Source organism: Salmo salar, chromosome ssa01 (genome assembly GCF_905237065.1).
Source record: "Salmo salar chromosome ssa01, Ssal_v3.1, whole genome shotgun sequence".
Taxonomy (NCBI): domain Eukaryota; kingdom Metazoa; phylum Chordata; class Actinopteri; order Salmoniformes; family Salmonidae; genus Salmo; species Salmo salar.
In genome coordinates, this window is record NC_059442.1 from 76,414,362 (window position 1) to 76,436,305 (window position 21,944).

The 21,944-nt window shown below is 43.0% G+C and overlaps 1 protein-coding gene across 1 annotated transcript in view; it reads left to right on the forward strand.

Annotated features, from left to right (window-relative positions):
* Window positions 1–4,227: 4,227 nt before the first annotated feature.
* The window catches only part of pyroxd2 (pyridine nucleotide-disulphide oxidoreductase domain 2), a 34,669-nt gene continuing 16,952 nt past the window's right edge, over window positions 4,228–21,944 (forward strand). Inside the window, 7 exon segments of the mRNA NM_001141738.1 lie at window positions 4,228–4,433; window positions 15,804–15,823; window positions 15,952–16,045; window positions 16,262–16,335; window positions 19,353–19,508; window positions 19,745–19,898; window positions 20,045–20,106. Of these exon segments, the coding sequence (NP_001135210.1) occupies window positions 4,316–4,433; window positions 15,804–15,823; window positions 15,952–16,045; window positions 16,262–16,335; window positions 19,353–19,508; window positions 19,745–19,898; window positions 20,045–20,106 (678 nt within the window). The 5' untranslated portion in view covers window positions 4,228–4,315.

The following is a 21,944-nucleotide window of genomic DNA, read 5'->3' on the forward strand; positions in this document are numbered from 1 at the left end:
GAAAGGCTTGCTCGCTGAAATGTTTCAGGGAGCGTTTGACAGTGATGAGTGGAGGTCGTTTGACCGCTGACCCATTACGTATGCAGGCAATGAGGCAGTGATCGCTGAGATCTTGGTTGAAAACAGCAAAGGTGTATTTAGAGGGCAAGTTGGTTAGGATGATATCTATGAGGGTGCCAATGTTTACAGCTTTGGGGTGGTACCTGGTGGGTTCATTAATAATTTGTGTGAGATTGTGGGCATCAACCTTGGATTGTAGGATGGCTGGGGTGTTAAGCATGTCCCAGTTTAGGTCACCTAGTAGCAAGAGCTCTGAAGATAGATGGGGGGCAATCAGTTCACATATGGTGTCCAGAGCACAGCTGGGGGCCGAGGGTGGTCTATAGCAGGCGGCAACGGTGAGAGACTTGTTTTTGGAGTAGAAGTTCAAATTGTTTGGGTACAGACCTGGATAGTAGGACAGAACTCTGCAGGCTATCTCTGCAGTAGATTGCAACACCACCCCCTTTGGCCGTTCTATCTTGTCTGAAAACGTTGTAGTTAGCGATGAAGATTTCAGAGTTTTTGGTGGACTTCCTAAGCCAGGATTCAGACACGACTAGGACATCCGGGTTGGCAGAGTGTGCTAAAGCAGTGAATAAAACAAACTTAGGGAGGAGGCTTCTAATGTTAACGTGCATGAAACCAAGGCTATTACGGTTACAGAAGTCATCAAAAGAGAGCGCCTGGGGAGTAGGAGTGGAGCTAGGCACTGCAGGGCCTGGATTCACCTCTACATCACCAGAGGAACAGCGAAGGATGAGGCTAAGGGTACGGCTAAAAGCTATAAGAATTGGTCGTCTGTGACGTCCGGAATAGAGAGAAAAAGGAGCAGGTTTCTGTGGGCGATAAAATAGCTTCAAGGTATAATGTACAGACAAAGGTATGGTAGGATGTGAATACAGTGGAGGTAAACCTAGGCATTTAGTGATGATGAGAGAGATATTGTCTCTAGAAACATCATTGAAACCAGAAGATGTCATAGCATGTGTGGGTGGAGGAACTGAGAGGTTGGATAAGGTATAATGAGCAGGGCTAGAGGCTCTACAGTGAAATAAGCCAATAAACACTAACCAGAACAGCAATGGACAACACATATTGACATCAAGGAGAGGCATGCTTAGCCGAGTGATCAAAGGGTCCAGTGAGAATTAGATAGCTAGCCGAGCCATAGGTAGCAAGCTGGTAGAAGATGGAGGGGGTGTGTTTTTAGCCACCTCGTGTGTTTCCGTCTGTAGATTAGTGGGGTTTCGTGTGGTGGGGGGACCAGTCCAATTGGCAAAATAGTTAGTTATAGTGGCCCAAGAAAATTGTCCGATAGACCTATTCAGATAGCAGCCGATAAGACAGCTAACGATTAGCGGGCCGCAGATGGGCATTCAGGTTACGACGCGACGGAGGGGCCAGTTGGATAACTCCCTCGGGCAGATAACGCTGGTGGTCCAGTCGTGAAGGCCCGATGGGGCTCCGCATCGGCAGGAAAAACGTGTCCGGATAGGTGATTGTAGCCCAGGAGAGGCTGATGGAACTCTTCAGCTGGCTAGCTCCGGAATAGCCCAGGAGAGGCTGATGGAACTCTTCAGCTGGCTAGCTCCGGAATAGCCCAGGAGTGGCTGATGGAAAACTTCAGCTGGCTAGCTCCGGAATAATTTATGTTAACTCCGGGACCGACGTTGCCAATAGTCACTCAGGTAGCAGCTAGCTAGCTGCAAGATCCAGGTGTAAATGTCCAGAGCCTGCGGTGGAAATCTGAGGATATGGAGAGAGAATAGGTCCGGTATGCTCTGGTCTGAGTCGCGCTGTACAAAAACTGGCGATAGCTTTTCGAGCTAATGGATAGCTGAGGACCGCTAACCATGGCTAGCTGAACTCCAAAATTCCCTGTCTTACATCAGCTAGGATCACCACTTTATTTTAAGAATGTGAAATGTCAGAATAATAGTAGAGAGAATGATTCATTTCAGCTTTTATTTCTTTCATCACATTCACAGAGGGTCAGAAGTTTACATACACTCAATTAGTATTTGGTAGCATTGCCTTAAAATTGTTTAACTTGGGTCAAACGTTTCGGTAGCCTTCCACAAGCTTCCCACAATAAGTTGGGTGAATTGTGGCCCATTCCTCCTGACAGAGCTGGTGTAACTGAGTCAGGTTTGTAGGCCTCCTTGCTCGCACACGCTTTTTCAGTTCTGCCCACACATTTTATATGGGATTGAGGTCAGGGCTTTGTGATGGCCACTCCAATACCTTAACTATGTTGTTCTTAAGCCATTTTGCCACAACGTTGGAAGTATGCTTGGGGTCATTGTCCACTTGAAAGACGCATTTGTGACCAAGCTTTAACTTCCTGACTGATGTGCTGAGATGTTGCTTCATTATAAACACATAATTTTCCTGCCTCATGATGCCATCTATTTTGTGAAGTGCACCAGTCCCTCCTGCAGCAAAGCACCCCCACAACATGATGCTGCCACCCCCATGCTTCACGGTTGGGATGGTGTTCTTCAGCTTGCAAGCCTCCCCCTTTTTCCTCCAAACATAACAATGGTCATTATGGACAAACAGTTCTATTTTTGTTTCATCAGACCAGAGGACATTTCTCCAAAAAGTGCGATCTTTGTCCCCATGTGCAGTTGCAAACCGTAGTCTGGCATTTTATGGCATTTTTGGAGCAGTGGCTTCTTCCTTGCTTTCAGGTTATGTCGATATAGGACTTGTTTTACTGTGGATATAGATACTTTTGTACCTGTTTCCTCCAGCATCTTCACAAGGTCCTTTGCTGTTGTTCTGGGATTGATTTGCACTTTTCGCACCAAAGTATGTTCATCTCTAGGATACAGAACACGTCTCCTTCCTGAGCAGTATGACAGCTGCGTGGTCCCATGGTGTTTATTCTTGTGTACTATTGTTTGTACAGATGAACGTGGTCCCTTCAGGCATTTGGAAATTGCTCCCAAGGATGAACCAGACATGTGGAGGTCTACAGTTGTTTTTCTGAGTTCTTGGTTGATTTCTTTTGATTTTCCCATGATGTCATGCAAAGAGGCACTGAGTTTGAAGGTAGGCCTTGAAATACATCCACAGGTATACCTCCAATTGACTCAAATGATGTCAATTAGCCTATTGAAAGCTTCTAAAGCCATGACATCATTTTCTGGAATTTCCAAGCTGTTTAAAGGCACAGTCAACTTAGTGTATGTAAACTTCTGACCCACTGGAATTGTGATAGTGAGTTATAAGTGGAATAATCTGTCTGTAAACAATTGTTGGAAAAATGACTTGTGTCATGCACAAAGTAGATGTCCTAACCGACTTGCCAAAACTATAGTTTGTTAACAAGACATTTGTGGAGTGGTTGAAAAACGAGTTTTAATGACTCCAACAGAAGTGTATGCCTACTTCCTACTTCAACTGTAGATGAAAGGGACTTCATCACTCACTGGAGACTTGAAAAGAACCTCATCCAGAGAGCTGTGCATGTCAGTGTGTGGTTAGACAGACAAATCCTTAAAATAGACCATAGAAATACTAAGCTAGTTCTGGGACAGTTTAAGTCGTATCAAAGATTTTTATGCTTCTTGTTCTATCTGTGGTTGTACTCTACACAAAACGTATTTTAATTTGCTAGGTAAAGTGTAGGCATACTGTCTTTATAAGAAAATCAATATGATAGCCTATATACAGTAGAAAATGTTTTGTCTTTATCACACAAACACCCATCTACTACTGGGTTCAAACCTGGTGTCCTTTACCACCAATTAACCATTTTGTATTTTCCTTTTAACTTTGCAATGTAATTGTGGCATGAATCATGCATGCTGATATGAAAATAAAAATGTATTTATCATTTTTATATTCCTATTAGCATTTAAGCATTGCATTTTCGAACTGGCACTGATCACCCTCAATAAGATTTAATTGATGTAACAGTGGATAAAGGATTGGTCACACACTATTGTAGGTGAATGTATAAATACAATCCAGTTTAAATACAGTATAGTAATAGAAAATCAACATTAGTATAGTAGAACTATAAGACGATCAGTTCAGTCAGTTCAATTAAATTAAGTTTCCCATAGACGCTGATCAGTTTGTGAGCTTTTTCATAAACGGTTGGGATCTGGATTGGGCAATAATAAACTGATCCTGGATCTGTACCTACGGGAAACTATGCTCAAGTAGGTGGAGCTTGTACGAGTTCAGTTCGGGCTACAGAGTTACGTGGAGCAACGAAGAATAACAAGGAATCCAGGAAAAAGTTACATCCAAGTTTGTCATGGCTGCGACGGTGTGGACAGGCCGAACTCGGCAGGCAGTGACAACCCTAGGGACGGTGACAAGAGCCAGTCACTCAGCTGTCAAGTCCCACTACGACGCGGTGATCATCGGAGGAGGTAGGGGGACAAGGGGGACTGGCAAAAGCTGCACCGGGCTGCATAGTGCATGACGCGGGCTTTCCGATTCTAGTGCGGCGGTTACTTTTTTCACGCCGCTTGTGCAATTTTGTTGACACAAAGTTGCAGGAGCGCAATACTTGTTCAATGTTGCTGATCATTTGTACATTTTTAACGGCTTTCTTAACGGTTCCCAAACCTTTATTTTATGAAAATGTAAGATAGGCAGGCTACAGTGACACAGCAACACTGTTATAGGCTAATTTGGACTCGTTGGCCTCCCTCTATACATTGTTTTTTTTAATACTTTGTTAAAACCAACCCAATTTTGGTTATTTTGTAACCCAGCGTTGGGTAAATATTGGACAGAACACACACTGGGTTATTTTGACCCAGCCAGTTGAGTTGCGTGAATAACCCAAAATATTCACTGTGCAAAGACTCATATCTCCCTCACTAACTTTAAGCACCAGCTGTCAGAGCAGCTCACAGATCACTGCACCTGTACATAGCCCATCTGTAAATATCCCATCCAACTACCTCATCCCCATGTTATGTATTTATTTGTTTTGCTCCTTTGCACCCCAGTATCTCTACTTGCACATTCATCTTCTGCACATCTATCACTCCAGTGTTTAATTGCTAAATTGTAATTATTTCGCCACTATGGCCTATTTATTGCCTTACCTCCTTTATCTTACCTCATTTGCACACACTGCATATATACTTTTTCTATTGTTATTGACTATATGTTTGTTTATTCCATGTGTAACTCTGTTGTTGTTTTTGTCACACTGCTTTGCTTTATCTTGGCCAGGTCGCAGTTGTAAATGAGAACCTGTTCTCAACTAGCCTACCTGGTTAAATAAAGGTGAAATAAAATTAAAAATTAAAAACAAACAACATTATTATTATTATTATTATTAAGTAACAGCTTCCACAGGATTTGTTGTGTTTAATCAACTTTTCATTCCAAGTGTTACCTGAACTAAAACAATTGTTGGCCAAAACTTAGCTCTAACTTAAGAAAATGAAGCCAAAATTCAGTCAACCTTTTTATTTCAAATTGTCTCATATGTTCATTAAACTAGAAAAGTATTATTTGGGCATCTTACCTAAAAAAGTCTGTGGAAGTAATCACACACACACACACACACACACACACACACACACACACACACACACACACACACACACAAGCTCTGTCAAATTGGTTGTTGATAATTTCTAAACAACCATTTTCAGGTCTTGCCATAGATTTTCAAGTAGATTTAAGTCAAAACTAACCTGGTTACTCAGGAACATTCACTATCTTCTAGGTAAGCAACTCCAATGTAGATTTAGCTTTGTGTTTTAGGTTATAGTCCTGCTGAAAGGTAAATTAATCTCCCAGTGTCTGGTGGACAGCAGACAATACAAGGTTTCCTCTAGGACTTTGCCTGTGGTTAGCTCCATTTTTTTATCCTGAAAAACTCCCCAGTCCTTAACGATAACAAGCATACCCATAACATGATGCAGCCACCACTATGCTTTAAAATATGGAGAGTTGTAGTCAGTAATGTTTTTTATTGATTTGCCCCAAACATAGCACTTTGTATTCGGGAGCAAAAAGATAATTGCTTAGCCAATATATTTTTTTTGCAGTGTTAGTTTAGTGCCTTGCTGCTAACTGGATGCATGTTTTGGAATATTTTATTCTGTACAGGCTTTCTTTTCACTCTGTCTGTCATGCTTGTGTGTAGAGAAGGACCAAGGCGCAGTGTGAGTATCGTTCCATATCTTAATTAATGTGTAACTTAGCAAGACATACAATAAACTATAAACAAAACAACAAACCGTGACGACAGCGGTGCAACATGCACTAACTCAAAATAATATCCCACAAACACAGGTGGGAAAAACAACTACTTAAATATGATCCCCAATTAGAGACAACGATGGCCTCTAATTGGGAATCATACAAAAACCCCAACATAGAAAAAAGAAACTAGAACCCAACATAGAAATAAATAAACTAGATAAACCCCCCCAGTCACGCCCTGACCTACTCTACCATAGAAAATAAGAGCAATCTATGGTCAGGACGTGACAGTACCCCTAACCCCCCCAAAGGTGCGGACTCCGGCCGCAAAACCTGAAACCAAAAGGGAGGGTTAGGAGGGGGGGTGTCTAGTGTTGGTGGCGGCTCAGGTGCAGGACGAAGAAACTTCTCATCCCGCGGATCCTCCAGCATCGGGGGCGGCTCTGGTGCGGGATGAAGAACCTGCTCATCCCCCGGATCCAGCCATGGACCCAGACTGAACGCTGTGCCTGGACTGGGCACCAATGCAGAAGAAGACTCTGGCCTTTGAGCTGGACTGGACGCCGTGCTCAGACTGGGCATCGGCGCAGGGGAAGGCTCCGGCCATGGAGCTGAAGGTTCCGGACCGTTGAACCTCTCAGGAGGTTCCGGACCGTGGAGCTTCGCCGGGGTCTCAGGACATTAGATCTTCGCCGGGGACTCCGGACCGTAGATTGCCGCAGAAGGTTCCGGACTGGGAACCCCCGCTGGAGGCTCCGGACCGCCGACCGTCGCTGGAGGCTCCGGACCGCCGACCTTCGCTGGAGGCTCCGGACCGCCGACCTTCGCTGGAGGCTCCGGACCGCCGACCTTTGCTGGAGGCTCCGGACCGCCGACCTTTGCTGGAGGCTCCGGACCGCCGACCTTTGCTGGAGGCTCCGGACCGCCGACCTTCGCTGGAGGCTCCGGACTGCTGACCGTCGCTGGAGGCTCCGAGGGCCGCCGACCGTCCCTGCAGGCTCCGGGCCATGGATCGTCACTGCAGGCTCCGGGCCGTGGATCGTCACTGCAGGCTCCGGGCCGTGGATCGTCACTGGAGGTTCCGGACCGTGGACCGTCTCAGGAGGTTCCGGACGGTGGGTCGTCTCAGGAGGTTCCGGACGGTGGGCCGTCTCAGGAGGTTCCGGACGGTGGGCCGTCTCAGGAGGTTCCGGACGGTGGGCCGTCTCAGGAGGTTCCGGACTTCAAGGACAAGTGCGGGGAGCAGGCACAGGACGTACCTGACTGGGTACACGCACTTCAGGGAGAGTGCGAGGAGCAGGCACAGGACATACTGGGCTGTGGAGGCGCACTGGAGGTCTGGAGCGTAGAGCTGGCACAATCCGTCCTGACTGGATGCTCACTTTAGCCCGGCAAGTGTGGGGCGCTGGCACAGGACGCACTGGGCTGTGAATGCGCACTGGAGACACCATGCGTATCACCTCAAAACATGGTGCCTGACCGGTCACACGCTTCCCACGGTGAGTACGGAGAGTTGGCACAGGACGTACTGGGCTGTGAAGGCGCTCTGGAGACCTGGTGCGTATAACCGGCCTCAATTGTACCGGAACTTTAACACACTTCTCGGGATGAGTATGGGGAGCTGACTCAGGTGGCATCTGACGGCTAACACGCTCCTCAGGGAAAATGCCGTACATACTACGCCAAACCAACAGCTCTCTTTCATCACCCTCTCAACTATCTCACAGTACTCCTCGCTCAGTCTCTCCCAATATTCCTCTTCGCTCTCAGACTCAACCCTCGGCTTCGCCGACCAACCCGTGTGCCCCCCCCCCCAAAATTTGGACTGTCTTTCAGGCTGTCTTCGTGGTCGCAAACCCCGGCGTCGCAGATTCTCCTCCCTCGCTGCTTCCGCCTGCTTCCATGGCAGGCTTTTGTCTCATGCCATTATTTCATCCCAAGTCCAGGATGTCCTCCACTCCTGGCTTTCCTCCCATGCCCAGGATCCCTGCTCCTCCTGGGCACGCTGCTTGGTCCGTGGGTGGGATATTCTGTCACGCTTGTGTGTAGAGAAGGACCAAGGCGCAGCGTGAGTATCGTTCCACATCTTTATTAATATGTGAAACTTAGCAAGACATACTATAAACAAAACAACAAACCGGGACGACAGCGGTGCAACATGCACTAACTCAAAATAATATCCCACAAACACAGGTGGGAAAAACAACTACTTAAATATGATCCCCAATTAGAGACAACGATGACCAGCTGCCTCTAATTGAGAATCATACAACAACAAAAAAAATAGAACCCAACATAGAAATAAATAAACTAGATAAACCCCCCAGTCACGCCCTGACCTACTCTACAATAGAAAATAAGAGCTCTCTATGGTCAGGACGTGACACTGCCAGTTAGGTTAGTATTGTGGAGTAACTACAATGTTGTTGATCCCATCCTCAGTTTTCTCCTATCAGAGCCATTAAACTAACTATTTTAAAGTCACCCGTGTTATCATGGTGAAACCCCTGAGCAGTTTCCTTCCTTTCCGGCAACTGAGTTAGGAAAGACGCCTGTATCATTGTAGTGACTGGGTGTATTGATACACCATCCAAAGTGTATATAAGAACTTCACAATGCTCAAAGGGATATTCAATGTCTGCTTTTTAAAATTTGTATCCATCTAGCAATAGGTGTCATTTGAGAGGCATTGGAAACGCTCCCTGTTCTTTGTGGTTGAATCTGTGTTTGAAATTCACTGCTCTGCTAAGGGACCGTACAGATAATTGTATGTGTGGGGTACAGAGATGAGGTAGTCATAAAAATGGTACAGGACGGCAGGCTCAGAGTCAGGTGCAGGCAGAGTGGTCAGTCAGGCGGGCTCAGAGACAGGACGGGCGAGAAAAAGAGAGACTGGGGAAAAGCAGGAGCTGAGACAAAACGCTGGTAGGCTTGAACAAACAAGACAAACTGACACAGACAGACCGAAAACACAGGTATAAATACACAGGGGATAATGGGGAAGATGGCGACACATGGAGGGGGGTATAGACGATCACAAAGACAGATGAAACAGATCAGTGTGTGACACCTTTCAGCAGGACAATAACCTAAAATATATGGCCAAATATACACTGGAGTTGCTTACCAAGATGGCATTGAATGCTCCTTAGTAGACTAGTTATAGTTTTGACTTAAATCGTCTTGAAAATTGTCAACAACCAACTTGACGGAGCATCAGTGGCAACCTGTCATTCAGGGCCGGTGGGGCAGACAAACATATTTTGAGTTAATAAAGCCACATACAAACATGGTCTCTTTCTTGAGTAAGGCAGCTCCAAAATGCAGGTGTTTCAGCCTAGCTCAGTGATTTCTGTGTGGAGGGGTAGCCAGCGGAATATACAGAGCGTAGGCTTTGGTAATCATCTCTAGTTGCGCTGTGATTGGCTCAGTGTTCTGTCGCTCATGGGGACACTACGTCACCGTAGAATCTATTGGGAGAGCTAGGCATTTCAAGCCCCCTTTGCCGCTGCCATAGATTGATGGCAAATCGCGTTCTATCTACCGTAGCTTTGAATGGACTGATCATGTTACTTTCAAAATCTTAGCTAGGAAGCGAAACAAGCTGTCATCATCATGAATCATGTTGACAATCTACTGGCAAATCCTTTTAAAGCCTTGTCATATGAAGATAAATTATATATAAAAGGTATCGGTGTTCATTTGCCATTAGACATAAACATTACACAATAAGTCAGAAAAATCGCAAATTCAACAATGAGTGGTTTGGATGGAATCAGTGGCTAACTGCAAGCGTTGCAAAGCAATCACTATTTGGCTTCCCCTGCCTGCTATTCGGTGGAGAGGGTGCGTGGTCCAAGTCTGGGTTGAAGGATTTAAAACATCTGTCTGAAATGGTCTCTTTTTCAAGCTTAAAAGGATAAACATTCACTCACAACACCATGGGCCAGTAAAGGTAGAATAAATTGGCCATGCTGTCAATACAGCATGACTTCTGCCGTGTTTAAAACAACTGGAAACTCGGAACTGGGAAATCTCAGACTTTAGTGAGTTCAAGACAACTGGGAACTCTGAAAAAAAATTGCTCCTACTGGGAAAATACATTTTAAACGGTCATCCAGCTCATAATTCCAAGCCGAGATCTCGGGCCTCTTTCTAGAGCTTTCTACAATCCAGGTGTGCAAAGCTCTTAGAGATTTACCCAGAAAGACTCACAGCTGTAATTAAATCAAATCAAATTTGATTAGTCACATGCGCCGAATACAACAGGTGTAGACCTTACAGTGAAATGCTTACTTACGAGCCCCTAACCAGCAATGCAGTTGAAAAAAAAATACGGATAAGAATAAAAGTAACAAGTCATTAAAGAGCAGCAGTAAAATAACAATAGCGAGACTATATAAAGTGGGGTACCGATACAGAGTCAATGTGCGAGGGCACCGGTTAGTTGAAGTAGTATGTACATGTAGGTAGAGTTATTAAAGTGACTATGCATAGATGACAAAGGTGGTTATATCATTAACATGTATTGACTCAGGGGTGTGACATTTCTGTATTTAAGTTTCAATAAATTTGCAAAAATGTCTAAACATGTTTTCACTTTGTCATTATGGGGTATTGTGTGTAGATAAGTGAGAAAAAAAATATCTTTAATCAATTTGGAATTCAGGCTGTAACACAACAAAGTGTGCAATAAGTCAAGGGGTATGAATACTTTCTGAAAGCACTGTAAAGTAGAAACAAAAAGTATGATATACTGTATAGTCAAATGTACTACTATGATGATGATTATTATGATTGTAATTCTGTTAGGTTCTAAATTCTGGTTCAATAATCTATCCGGATACCAAAGAAAGCTCAGGCTAGAATTATTCACCTGACTGGGTTATGCAGCTGCAAGAACACATACAAAGTTACAAGCACATGTATTCATAACCTCCGACTAGCTCCCCCTTCGGTGTCTACAATGAACAATCAGTCTTTATTGCTGGGCTGGTGTTCTTACTCCTCCACACCTTTCACATATTTTCAAATCAGTCAGGAGAGACCTTGAGTTAGGGAGTACACATTCTTGCAGTCCACTAGATAATTACTCTTCTCGTACACAAAGAGTTTAAACCTAACTTTACTTTAAATTCCTAAGATTATATTAAAACTGTATATTCATATTAAGAGTATATAATGGAATAAAATAGTAAAGATAGATCGTAGCAACTGTTCTATAACACTATCAACTCGAACTCCAGACAAATGGCTCGTATTCAACTCTTATGGAATCATTCTTGCCCTCAGATACAGGCCCCCTTTGTATTTTCCCTTTCCCCAAATACAATGCACATAGATCATTCCATCTGACCCATAACACAACACAAGAATTACTACTGCTTGGCTAATTTTACAATTATATTAAAACGGGCTCAGGTCCATCTGATATTGACAAGATCAGAGATGTACTTATGTCAAGTTTATTGGTTGTGTACACAGATTAGCAGATGCTACAGCAGGTGCAGCGAAATGCTTGTGTTTCTAGTAATACTATATAAATAGAGAGCAATAGTAATTAGTGATGCACTGATATTACATTTTTGTCCGATACCCTTATTGTCACGTCCTGACCAGTAAAGGGGTTATTTGTTATTGTAGTTTGGTCAGGACGCGGCAGGGGGTGTTTGTTTAGAGTGTTTCGTGATTTGTTGGGCTATGTTCTTATGTAAGAGGGGTGTTTGTTTTATGTGTTTCGGGGTTTGTGGTTAATGTTCTATGTTAGTATATTTCTATGTTCGTTCTAGTCTTTCTATTTCTATGTTTAGTTAATGGGGTTGACCTTCAATTGGAAGCAGCTGCTCCTCGTTGCTTCTAATTGAAGGTCCTATTTAAGAGGGGTGTGTTTTCTATGGGATTTTGTGGGTAGTTGTTCCTTGTTTAGTGTTTGTGCACCTGACAGGACTGTTTAGTTTTGTTCTTTTTTTTTGTATACGTATTTATTTGTTTCTCCTTCTTCAAAATAGAAAGAAGATGAGTATACATATTCCCGCTGCATTTTGGTCCAATCCTTACGACAACCGTGACACTTATCCAATATTTTCCTTGCCAAAAAAACGATACCGATATTTAAAGTTTTAGCGGCTTTTTAAGCATTCTAGTACAGATAAATAGATAATACACACACATGGATGCAGCGGTCTAAGGCATTGCATCTCAGTGCAAGAGGCGTCACTACAGTCCCTGGTTCGAATCCAGGCTGTATCACATCCGGATGTGATTAGGAGTCCCATAGGGCAGTTCACAATTGGCCCAGCTTCGTCTGGGATTGGCCGGGGTAGGCTGTCATTGTAAATAAGAATTTGTTCTTAACTGACTTCAATTTCAAATGGCGAACAACACATGGAATCCTAGCTAATACTTATTCACAAGGATTCCTAAATCATTGCTAAGAATAATGAAAATGACTGCAGTTTCTACTGGTCATTGTTTTCAGGCTGGTTGTATTGCTGCTAGCTAGGTACCAAGCTAAAGCTAGCTACCCCAGAAGTTGCGGTCAAACAAATTCTGCTTTATTACCAACTCATTATTGTAAACACATTGTTCGTGGCCGGTGTTTGCAGACCTTATTGTACAGCTTTGACAGTGCTACTGTATTATTTTTACACGCAAAGACCCAAATGGCGTTCCATAGTATGTATGTCGTGAAGCTAATAGCAGTGACGCTATTGCTGTGTAACTCCGGTAGGGCAACATCTGAAAAATAACACACTTGGTAGTGTGTACCGGTGCTCGACCAGTCGAAGAAAGCCAACATCACTCACAACAGAGAGAAGGTTGATTGTCAAGGGAAATTAATTCCATTATCTTGGCTTTAATGGATTTCAGCCTTTAAGTTGTCGCACTGAAATGTTCTTACTCTTTAAAATGAATGCTCGACTTGTTGACTGCTCGAGCCACACAGCAGACATTGTGGGCTAGGTTAGGAATGTTGTGTTGCATGTATAGCACAAAATTTTACGTGGCGTCATTACATCATCTACCTACGTTATATAGGTATGCACGTCAGCTTTGACATCGGTTTTGCACATCGACATTAAACTAGACATCGGCAGATACCGAGGTTGGCATTTTTAGCTAATATCGGCTGATTCCTATAGATATAGTAATCGCATATTTTTGTAGGCACTAACTCCGCCATGGTCGTTGAACAAAGCCTATGGGAAAATGTATGGAGATTTCATAGGGTTATTGGATAAACGCCCAAAATAAGGTCTGTGGTAAACACAGACTTAAGAGACCTTATACGTTACTTTTGTTCTATGAGATAATCTTCATCATGTAGCGTCACTTTTTGTGAATTTTGAAGCATTTATGTAAAAAATAAAACAACGCACATAAAGCCTTCATAATTCATACGGTTATGAATTATAAAGGCTTTATTCTTTTCAGCATTTATTCCAAAACCCTATTCTTTCCGCATTCATTTTGCCCATAGAAATGGCTGAACAAACCAGAGGTATATCATTTCTGGTTTCTAGGACTACAAGCTGGTGAGCTCTATACTATACAATACAATTAACAAAAGAGAAGAGAATCATATCAAAAGTAATGTGAGCATTACATTGTGAAAGGCAATTACTTTATATGAAAATGTATTACAATGTGAAAAATGTATTTCCAGATGAAACAATGATTAAGTTTGGTGACAAAGTGACTATGATTTTGTGTGTTGCACTAAGTCAATTGAAAATGTGGTTAAGAGTTTTGAAACAACTGCCTTTTTGTTTTGAGTTTCGTACTAAGAGTTGTGTAAATGTACCACATACTTGTGAAAATTGCGATAAAAACTAATAGTAGATATTGAATATCACTTGACATTCAACATTTTATTTAATCCAGTGGCAGGTTGTGAGCATGTTGAGAAGTATTTCAGTGTTAGTTACATTATCCTTATACAGTACATACGTAGGACATTTAATAGTACATAAGGGTATTGTAAAGCAGTTGGCTACAGTAAAAACAGAGCACAGTGTTGTATGCCATTTCTGCCACGTACAACATCCCCTTTTCTACTTGACTTGTCAACTGATACAGTATCGCCTGTCTCTGTGTGATAAGAGACAGGCAATAATACCCGAGAAACCAGTGTTTGGAGGATATATTGGCATGGTGTTGTTAGGGCCGAGACGAAGTCCATTCATTATCTGAATTTCATTGATACACCGGCTTCTCCAAACACCGGCTTCTCTGAATTTATTCATACTATTCCATCCTTCCACAATTAGGGCTGTTGTGGTGACTGTTTTACCGCCACACAGGCGGTCATGAGTCATGAAGGCAGTCAAATACCCATTGGTTAATTCTAAATGTTCTGTTACCATGCTGGCAATGTTCTTATCCCTTGCTTTCTAGCTGCCAACTTTGGCTAACAGAGTCATGCAAACAGTGCAGCCAAAATACCACCAAGTAGCTGCATTTGCATTTTTTTTTTTACAATAATACAGCCATAACAATGAGCTAATGATGCGCAATTTTGCCTGCCATGGAACATTTGCTCTCTCGCCACTGTTGAGAGGAGCTAGCCAACTACCCAGCTAACACAATCACTTAAAACTGAAGCTGGAAAGACAGCAAACTAGCCGAATTTCATATATATATATATATATATATATATATATATATATATATATATATAACCTAGCATTTTTTTAAACAACTAATTCACCGACATCGGTTAAAAAAACAATTCTGAGCTCATTGCACATTTTTTCCAGAGATAAATCAGATCCAGACTGAACTGTGCAATGTAGTAGGGAGTTGTAGTTTCCAACAGGCCAATGTTCTACATAGTTTAGCCTATAAAACGTGGTAATTAAGTACAATTACCACGATCCATTGTGAATCTACTGTCTGGTCTGTGTTTCTTTTACACCTGCTACGGAAGAGAGAAAAATGCGCGATCGTGAGGTGATATAGAGAGCAGCTGTTGCTTCAAAAGGTATCTCTACCTGAAAATATAGTATGTAAGTGATTGATAGTTGGTATTTAGTAGTCATAAAATATGCCTTATTTTGAAGAACTACAAAATAGTGATTTTATCAGACAGCATAAGCAGCAGCTCTGTAGAGGTGAGATTACTTGGAATTAAATAATAAAGTAATCAAATAAAACAAATGTAATATGCACAACAACTGAAATATTTTATTGAAGTAATGTTATTAAATTATGGATAATAAGTGATAAGCAGTAATGGGCAGTCACTTCCACCATGAGACTTTTGTTTTATTCTGTGTTGTTAAAGCCTTCAACCCACATAATGCAAAGTGCATTTAATGTTTAAAAAATGATCTAAACTAAAATTGAATAAACGTGATTCTTTTTTAATAATCGAACCGAAACTGACCTAAAAAACACTAATCGCTCAGCATTAGTGGATGAGAAACAATGGACAGGAGCCAAATTAGATTAATAGTTTCTGCAAATGTGGATACTGTCAATATATTGTTGCTGGATTTACTATAGCAATCAGGGCACTAGTATCTTTATAAACGGATGTTTGACACTCATATCATTTTTCATTGTAGGACACAATGGACTGGTAGCGGTAAGTGGATATTTGCTTATCCAAATATATCCATCTCCATGAATGTGTGACATATCAAACTTAATTTACGTGTGTGTGTCTACATGCATTATGTTAATAGTTGTGTGGGTGTGTGTGTGTATTCACAGGCAGCCTATCTGCAGAAGGGTGGGCTGAAGACAGCAGTCCTGGAACGCAGACATGTTCTGGGAGGGGCGGCAGTGTCGGAGGAAATCATCCCAGGTGAGGTTCACTCTTTCTGGTGACAGACTCCTGCTGCAGAGGGTCTCTCTGGAGTTCATGGTAGTGCAGCAGGGTGTTCAGTAGAGTCAACACAGACACAAAAAGAGTAGAAAATCTGCTGTCACAGAAAATAATGTGTGTTCTTATTGTAGAAGCTCAAGTTGTTAACTATGTAGTTAATGTGTTTCCTTTTCATGTCTGTATGTCTGTCTGCAGGTTTCCATTTCTCCCGGTGTTCCTATCTCCTCAGCCTGCTCAGACCACACATCTTCAGAGACCTGGAGCTCAAGGTGAACGACCAGCCATCATACTTGATATATCAGTGATCTTCTATGTAACGTCTATGGTGACGCACAGGGTGTGCAGGCTTTTGAAAGAATGAACTGATCATTATGTCTTTGAATATTTGAATCAATCAGGTGTGTTACAGTGCCTATCACAAGTATTCACTCCCCTTTCGTCACATTTTATTGTGTTACAAAGTGGGATTAAATTAATTTAATTGTAGTTTTGTGTCAACGATCTACACAAAATACTCTGTAATGTTAGTGAAAAATAAAACAGTAATATATCTTGATTAGATAAGTATTCATCCCCGAGTCAATACATGTTAGAAACACGTTTGGCAGGGATTACATCTGCACTTTGTACACCTGGATTGTGCAATATTTGCCCATTATTATTAAAACAATTCTTAAAGTTCTGTCAAAGTGTTTGGGATCATGGCTATACAGCAAGTCTTGTCATAGATGTTCGAGCTGATTTAAGTCAAAACAGTAACTTGGCCACTCGGGAACATTCCCTCTCTTCTTCTTCTTGGTAAACAACTCCAGTATAGATTTGGCCTTGTTTTTTAGGTTATTGTCCTGCTGAAAGGTCTGATGTAAAGCAGACTGAAGCATGTTTTTCTCAAGGATTTTGCCTGTGCTTAGCTCCATCCCATTTCTCTTTATCCTAAAAAACTCTCCAGTCTTTGCCGATGTCAAGCATATCCATACCATGATGCAGCCACCACCATGCTATTCTGTGTATTTTTATAATTTTTTTCTCTGTCATTTAGGTGATTATTGTGGAGTCACTACAATGTTGTTGATCCATCCCCAGTTTTCTCCCACCACAGCCATTGAACTCTGTAACTGTTTTTAAATCACCACCATCCCTGAGCAGTTTCCTTCCTGTCCTGCAGTTCAGAAGGCCAACTGTATCGTTGATGTGTCTGGGTGGTTTAATACATCATCCACAGCATACTTATTAACTTGACCTTGCTTAAAGAGATATTCAAAGTCTGCTTATTTTTATTGTTACCCATCTACCAATCACTGCTCTTCTTTATCAGGCTTTCGAAAAGCTCCCTGGCTTTGTAGTTGAATCTGCGTTTGAAGTTCAATACTTGATTGAGGGACCTTACAGATGTAGTACAGTTGAAGTCAGAAGTGTACATACACTTAGGTTGGAGTCATTAAAACTCATTTTTCAACCACTCCACATATTTCTTGTTAACAAACTATAGCTTTGGCAAATTGGTTAGGACATCTACTTTGTGCATGACACAAGTCATTTTTCCAACAATTGTTTACAGCCAGATTATTTCACTTATTATCCACTGTATCGCAATTCCAGTGGGTCAGAAGTTTACATACACTAAATTGACTGTGCCTTTAAACAGCTTGGAAAATTCCATAAAATGATGTCATGGCTTTAGAAGCTTCTGATAGGCTAATTGACATCATTTAAATCAATTGGAGGTGTACCTGTGGATGCATTTCAAGGCCTACCTTCAAACTCAGTGCCTCTTTCCTTGACATCATGGGAAAATCAAAAGTAATCAGTCAAGACCTCAGAAAACCAATTGTAGATCAAACAATAGTACCCAAGTATAAACACCATGGCACCACGCAGCCGTCATACCGCTCAGGAAGGAGACGAGCTCTGTCTCCTAGAGATGAACGTACTTTGGTGCGAAACGTGCAAATCAATCCCAGAACAACAGCAAATGACCTTGTGAAGATGCTGGAGGAAACAGGTACAAAAGTATCTAAAGCCACAGTAAAATGAGTCCTATATCGGCCGCTCAGCAAGGAAGAAGCCACTGCTCCAAAACCGCCATAAAAAAGCCAGACTACGGTTTGCAATTGCACGTGGGGACAAAGATCGTACTTTTTTGGAGAAATGTCCTCTGGTCTGATGAAACAAAAATGTAACTGTTTGGTCATAATGACCATTGTTATGTTTAGAGGAAAAAGGGGGAGGCTTGCAAGCCGAAGAACACCATCCCAACAGTGAAGCACTGGGGTTGCAGCATCATGTTGTGGGGGTGCTTTGCTCGGCACTTCACAAAATAGATGGCATTATGAGGCAGGAAAATTATGTGGATATATTGAAGCAACATCTCAAGACATCAGTCAGGAAGTTAAAGCTTGGTCGCAAATGGGTCTTCCAAATGGACAATGACCCCAAGCATACTTCCAAAGTTGTGGCAAAATGGCTTAAGGACAACAAAGTCAAGGTATTGGAGTGGCCATCACAAAGCCTTGACCTTAATCCCATAGAAGATTTGTGGCAGAACTGAAAAAGCGTGTGCGAGCAAGGAGGCCTACAAACCTGACTCAGTTACACCAGCTCTGTCAGGAGGAATCGGCCAGAATTCACCCAAGTTATTGTGGGAAGTTTGTGGAAGGCTACCGAAACGTTTGACCCAAGTTAAAGGCAATGCTACCAAATACTAATTGAGTGTATGTAAACTTCTGACCCACTGGGAATGTGATGAAAGAAATAAAAGCTGAAATGAATCATTCTCTCTACTATTATTCTGACATTTCACATTCTTAAAATATAGTGGTGATCCTAAATGACCTAAGACAGGGAATTTTTACTCAGATTAAATGTCAGTAATTGTGAAAAACTGAGTTTAAATGTATTTGGCTAAGGTGTATGTAAACTACCGACTTCAACTGTATGTATGGGGGACAGAGGAAGGGGTAGTCATTCAAAAATCATTACAACCCCTATTGTGTCATACAGAGTGAGTCCATGTAACTTATTATGCAATTTTGTTAAACCAGATTTTACTCCTGAACTAATTTAGGCTTGCCTAAACAAAGGGGGTAAATACTTATGCAACAACTATATTTTAGGTATTTAATTTGTAATTTGTGTTGATAAATAACAAAACAAAAGTTCAATTAAATCTATGCAGTTCAATCTGTAGCGCAACAAAATGTGAAATATATCCAAGGTGGTGAATACTTATGATACCCACTGTAGTGTGTGTGTGTGTGTGTGTGTGTGTGTGTGTGTGTGTGTTCAGAAACATGGACTGAAGTTGTACATGCGGGACCCCCATGCCTTCACCCCAATGTTGGAGGAGGGGGTAGGGGGTCTCCCCCCTCGGTCTCTACTGCTGGGCTCAGATCTGGCCATGAACCAGAGGGAGATCGGCAAGTTCTCTGAGACAGACGCCAAGGTGGGTAGCAATATAAGATAGACAGCTTACTGTACAGATGCTGTTTATTGTAGATGTTAGCTCACTTAGCTCTATTAGCTAGTACTCAGTAGGCTACAGTAAAAGGAGGAAATGGAGGGGAGTAGTGATTGTTTCCCCCTCTCCTTGTTATGTAATTAACAGTAACTCTTTCTGTGCCTCTCCCTTTCCCTCTCCCACTCTCCCTCTTCTCCTCCTACCCCGTCCCCCCACTCCAGGTGTACCCAGAGTTTATAACCCACCTGGATAAGTTAGCGGTGGCCATCCACCCCCTCCTGGACTCGCCCCCAGTAGACATCGCAGGGTTAACCGGGGGGGCCCTGAGGAGGAGGATGGCAGCACTGAGGAGTGCCTTGCCCCTTGTCCAATGTGGTACTAAGTTGTTTTCATACACGTTTCTAGGGTGAATAAACACAGCTGAAATGTTAAATAATTACTGTATTATTTATAATACATCTGTTTTTCATTTTTCAATATATTACATAATAATACTCACCTGTTCTGTTGTGTGTTTACAGGCCTGAAACTGGGCAAGAACATTCCAGACTTCTATGAGATCATAACTGCACCAATAATGAAGGTTGATAGACCACCTATATCACTTTGTTTCTTTCACTTATCATCGCTTCCATTTAGACTATGATTAGTAGAATGATGTGAGTTAGCCTACTCACACTCTCCAGTACCACCCTCTTGCTTAACAGGCATGGGGTCCATTCAGACTGGATTTCTGCTGTGTAACTCCTGTGTTCCCTTTCAGTATATACTATGGGGAGTCAACAACCAATCATATTCACCTGAAGTAAACTGAAATCACGCCCAACGGGCCAATGGATGCAGAGTTTGCCCTCGGAAGCTCCACCTTCCTGGCTATAATACCAGAGGTCGCATTCATTTCCTAAATTCTCTGCTCTTTAGCTGGCCTGAAGGAACAACGTGTCACGCAATTGACAAACTTTTCAGGTGCCGTTCCAGCAGGACAGCTCCTCTCAGACCCTGAAGTATTACGACAGCTCCTCTGGTGCTTTGTTGGGCCAGCCCTGTGTGATGAAGGTCACCAGCTTGGAGAGAGTGGGGTCGTCTGCTGATGCCTTCTGGAGCTCCTGCAGTGTTGGAGTGGAGTGGGGAAATCCCCTCGGCAGAGAGGTGAAATCACACAAAGTCAATGGCAGGGGTGGAGAAGAAACACTTTTCTCCATTGAGAGTGAGGTTGTGTTGTGCCAGTGCAGTGAACATGCTGTGTAGGTGCTCATCATGGACCCTGATGGTAGGCCCGTGAACAACGATATCATCGAGGTAGATGGCCACCCCTGGGATCCCCGCGTAGATAGACGTCAAGATCTTTTGGAAGCAGCTTTGGGCAGAGCTGAATCCAAATGCCATGCGCTTGTAGCGGAAGACCCCTAAGTGGGTGATGAACGCTATGAGGTTGTGGCTGCTTAGGTGTAGCAGCACCTGTAGGTATCCCTGGAGCTGTAGAACAGGGCAGTGAACTCTTCTGTAGGGGGTATTTGTCTGGGATGATGGCCATATTTGCTGCTCTAAGGTCCACACAGGGGGAATGATCTCTTTTTTACCACCACCAGGTTTGCGATCCAGGGGGATGCATCAATAGCCTTGATGATGTCTTCCTCTAGCTGGCACCGGAGCTCGGCATCGATGTCTGCATGCAGGGCCAGTGGGACACAGCATAGAGGTTGTATGACGGGGGTCTCTCCACTTGAGGGTGGGGCGTCTGCGTGTATAGGGTCAGAGCAGAGCGGTCCGTGTCAGTGAGAGCAAGAGGCTGGAGAGGGGAGGCTAGCTTTGCAGCAGATTCTGCAGTGGACTCCGCTTGGAAAGCTAACTGGAGTGCCTTTGCCAGTGACAAATCATCAGGTTCAAGTAACAGTCTTTCACGTACTTTCTTGTTGTTTGTATGCTCGATAAGTTGGTCATGTACCATTTCCTCCTGTAGTGCCCCAAATTTACATGAGCTAGCTAAGCCCTGTAGATTTGCCACACACTGGTGTACAGACTCACCAGGCAGCTGATGGTGCCGTCGGAACAGAAACCGATGGAGAAGGGCACTTTGGGGTGTAGAGAAGTGTCTCTCCAAGAGAGCCACAGCATCAGCATAACCGAGTGTCCCGAACACACACTGTCCCTCTGCTCCTAGGCAGTGTAGCAGCAGTGCTTTTAGCCTAGCATCACTCATGTCTTGTAAGCCCAGTCCAGTAATGTACGTTTCAAAAGATGGAATCCATTGAGTCCATGGAACCGGGGGCTCACCAGGCAGAGCGAGGAAGGGAGAGGGTGGTGGTAGGGAAAATTCAGCCATCCTAGTAGCCAAATGTTGAGTTTGAAGGTTCCTAGCTTTCCCAGGATCCTAGCTTTCCCATGCTGTGGTATTTATTTCATTTTCATCATTTAACAGAT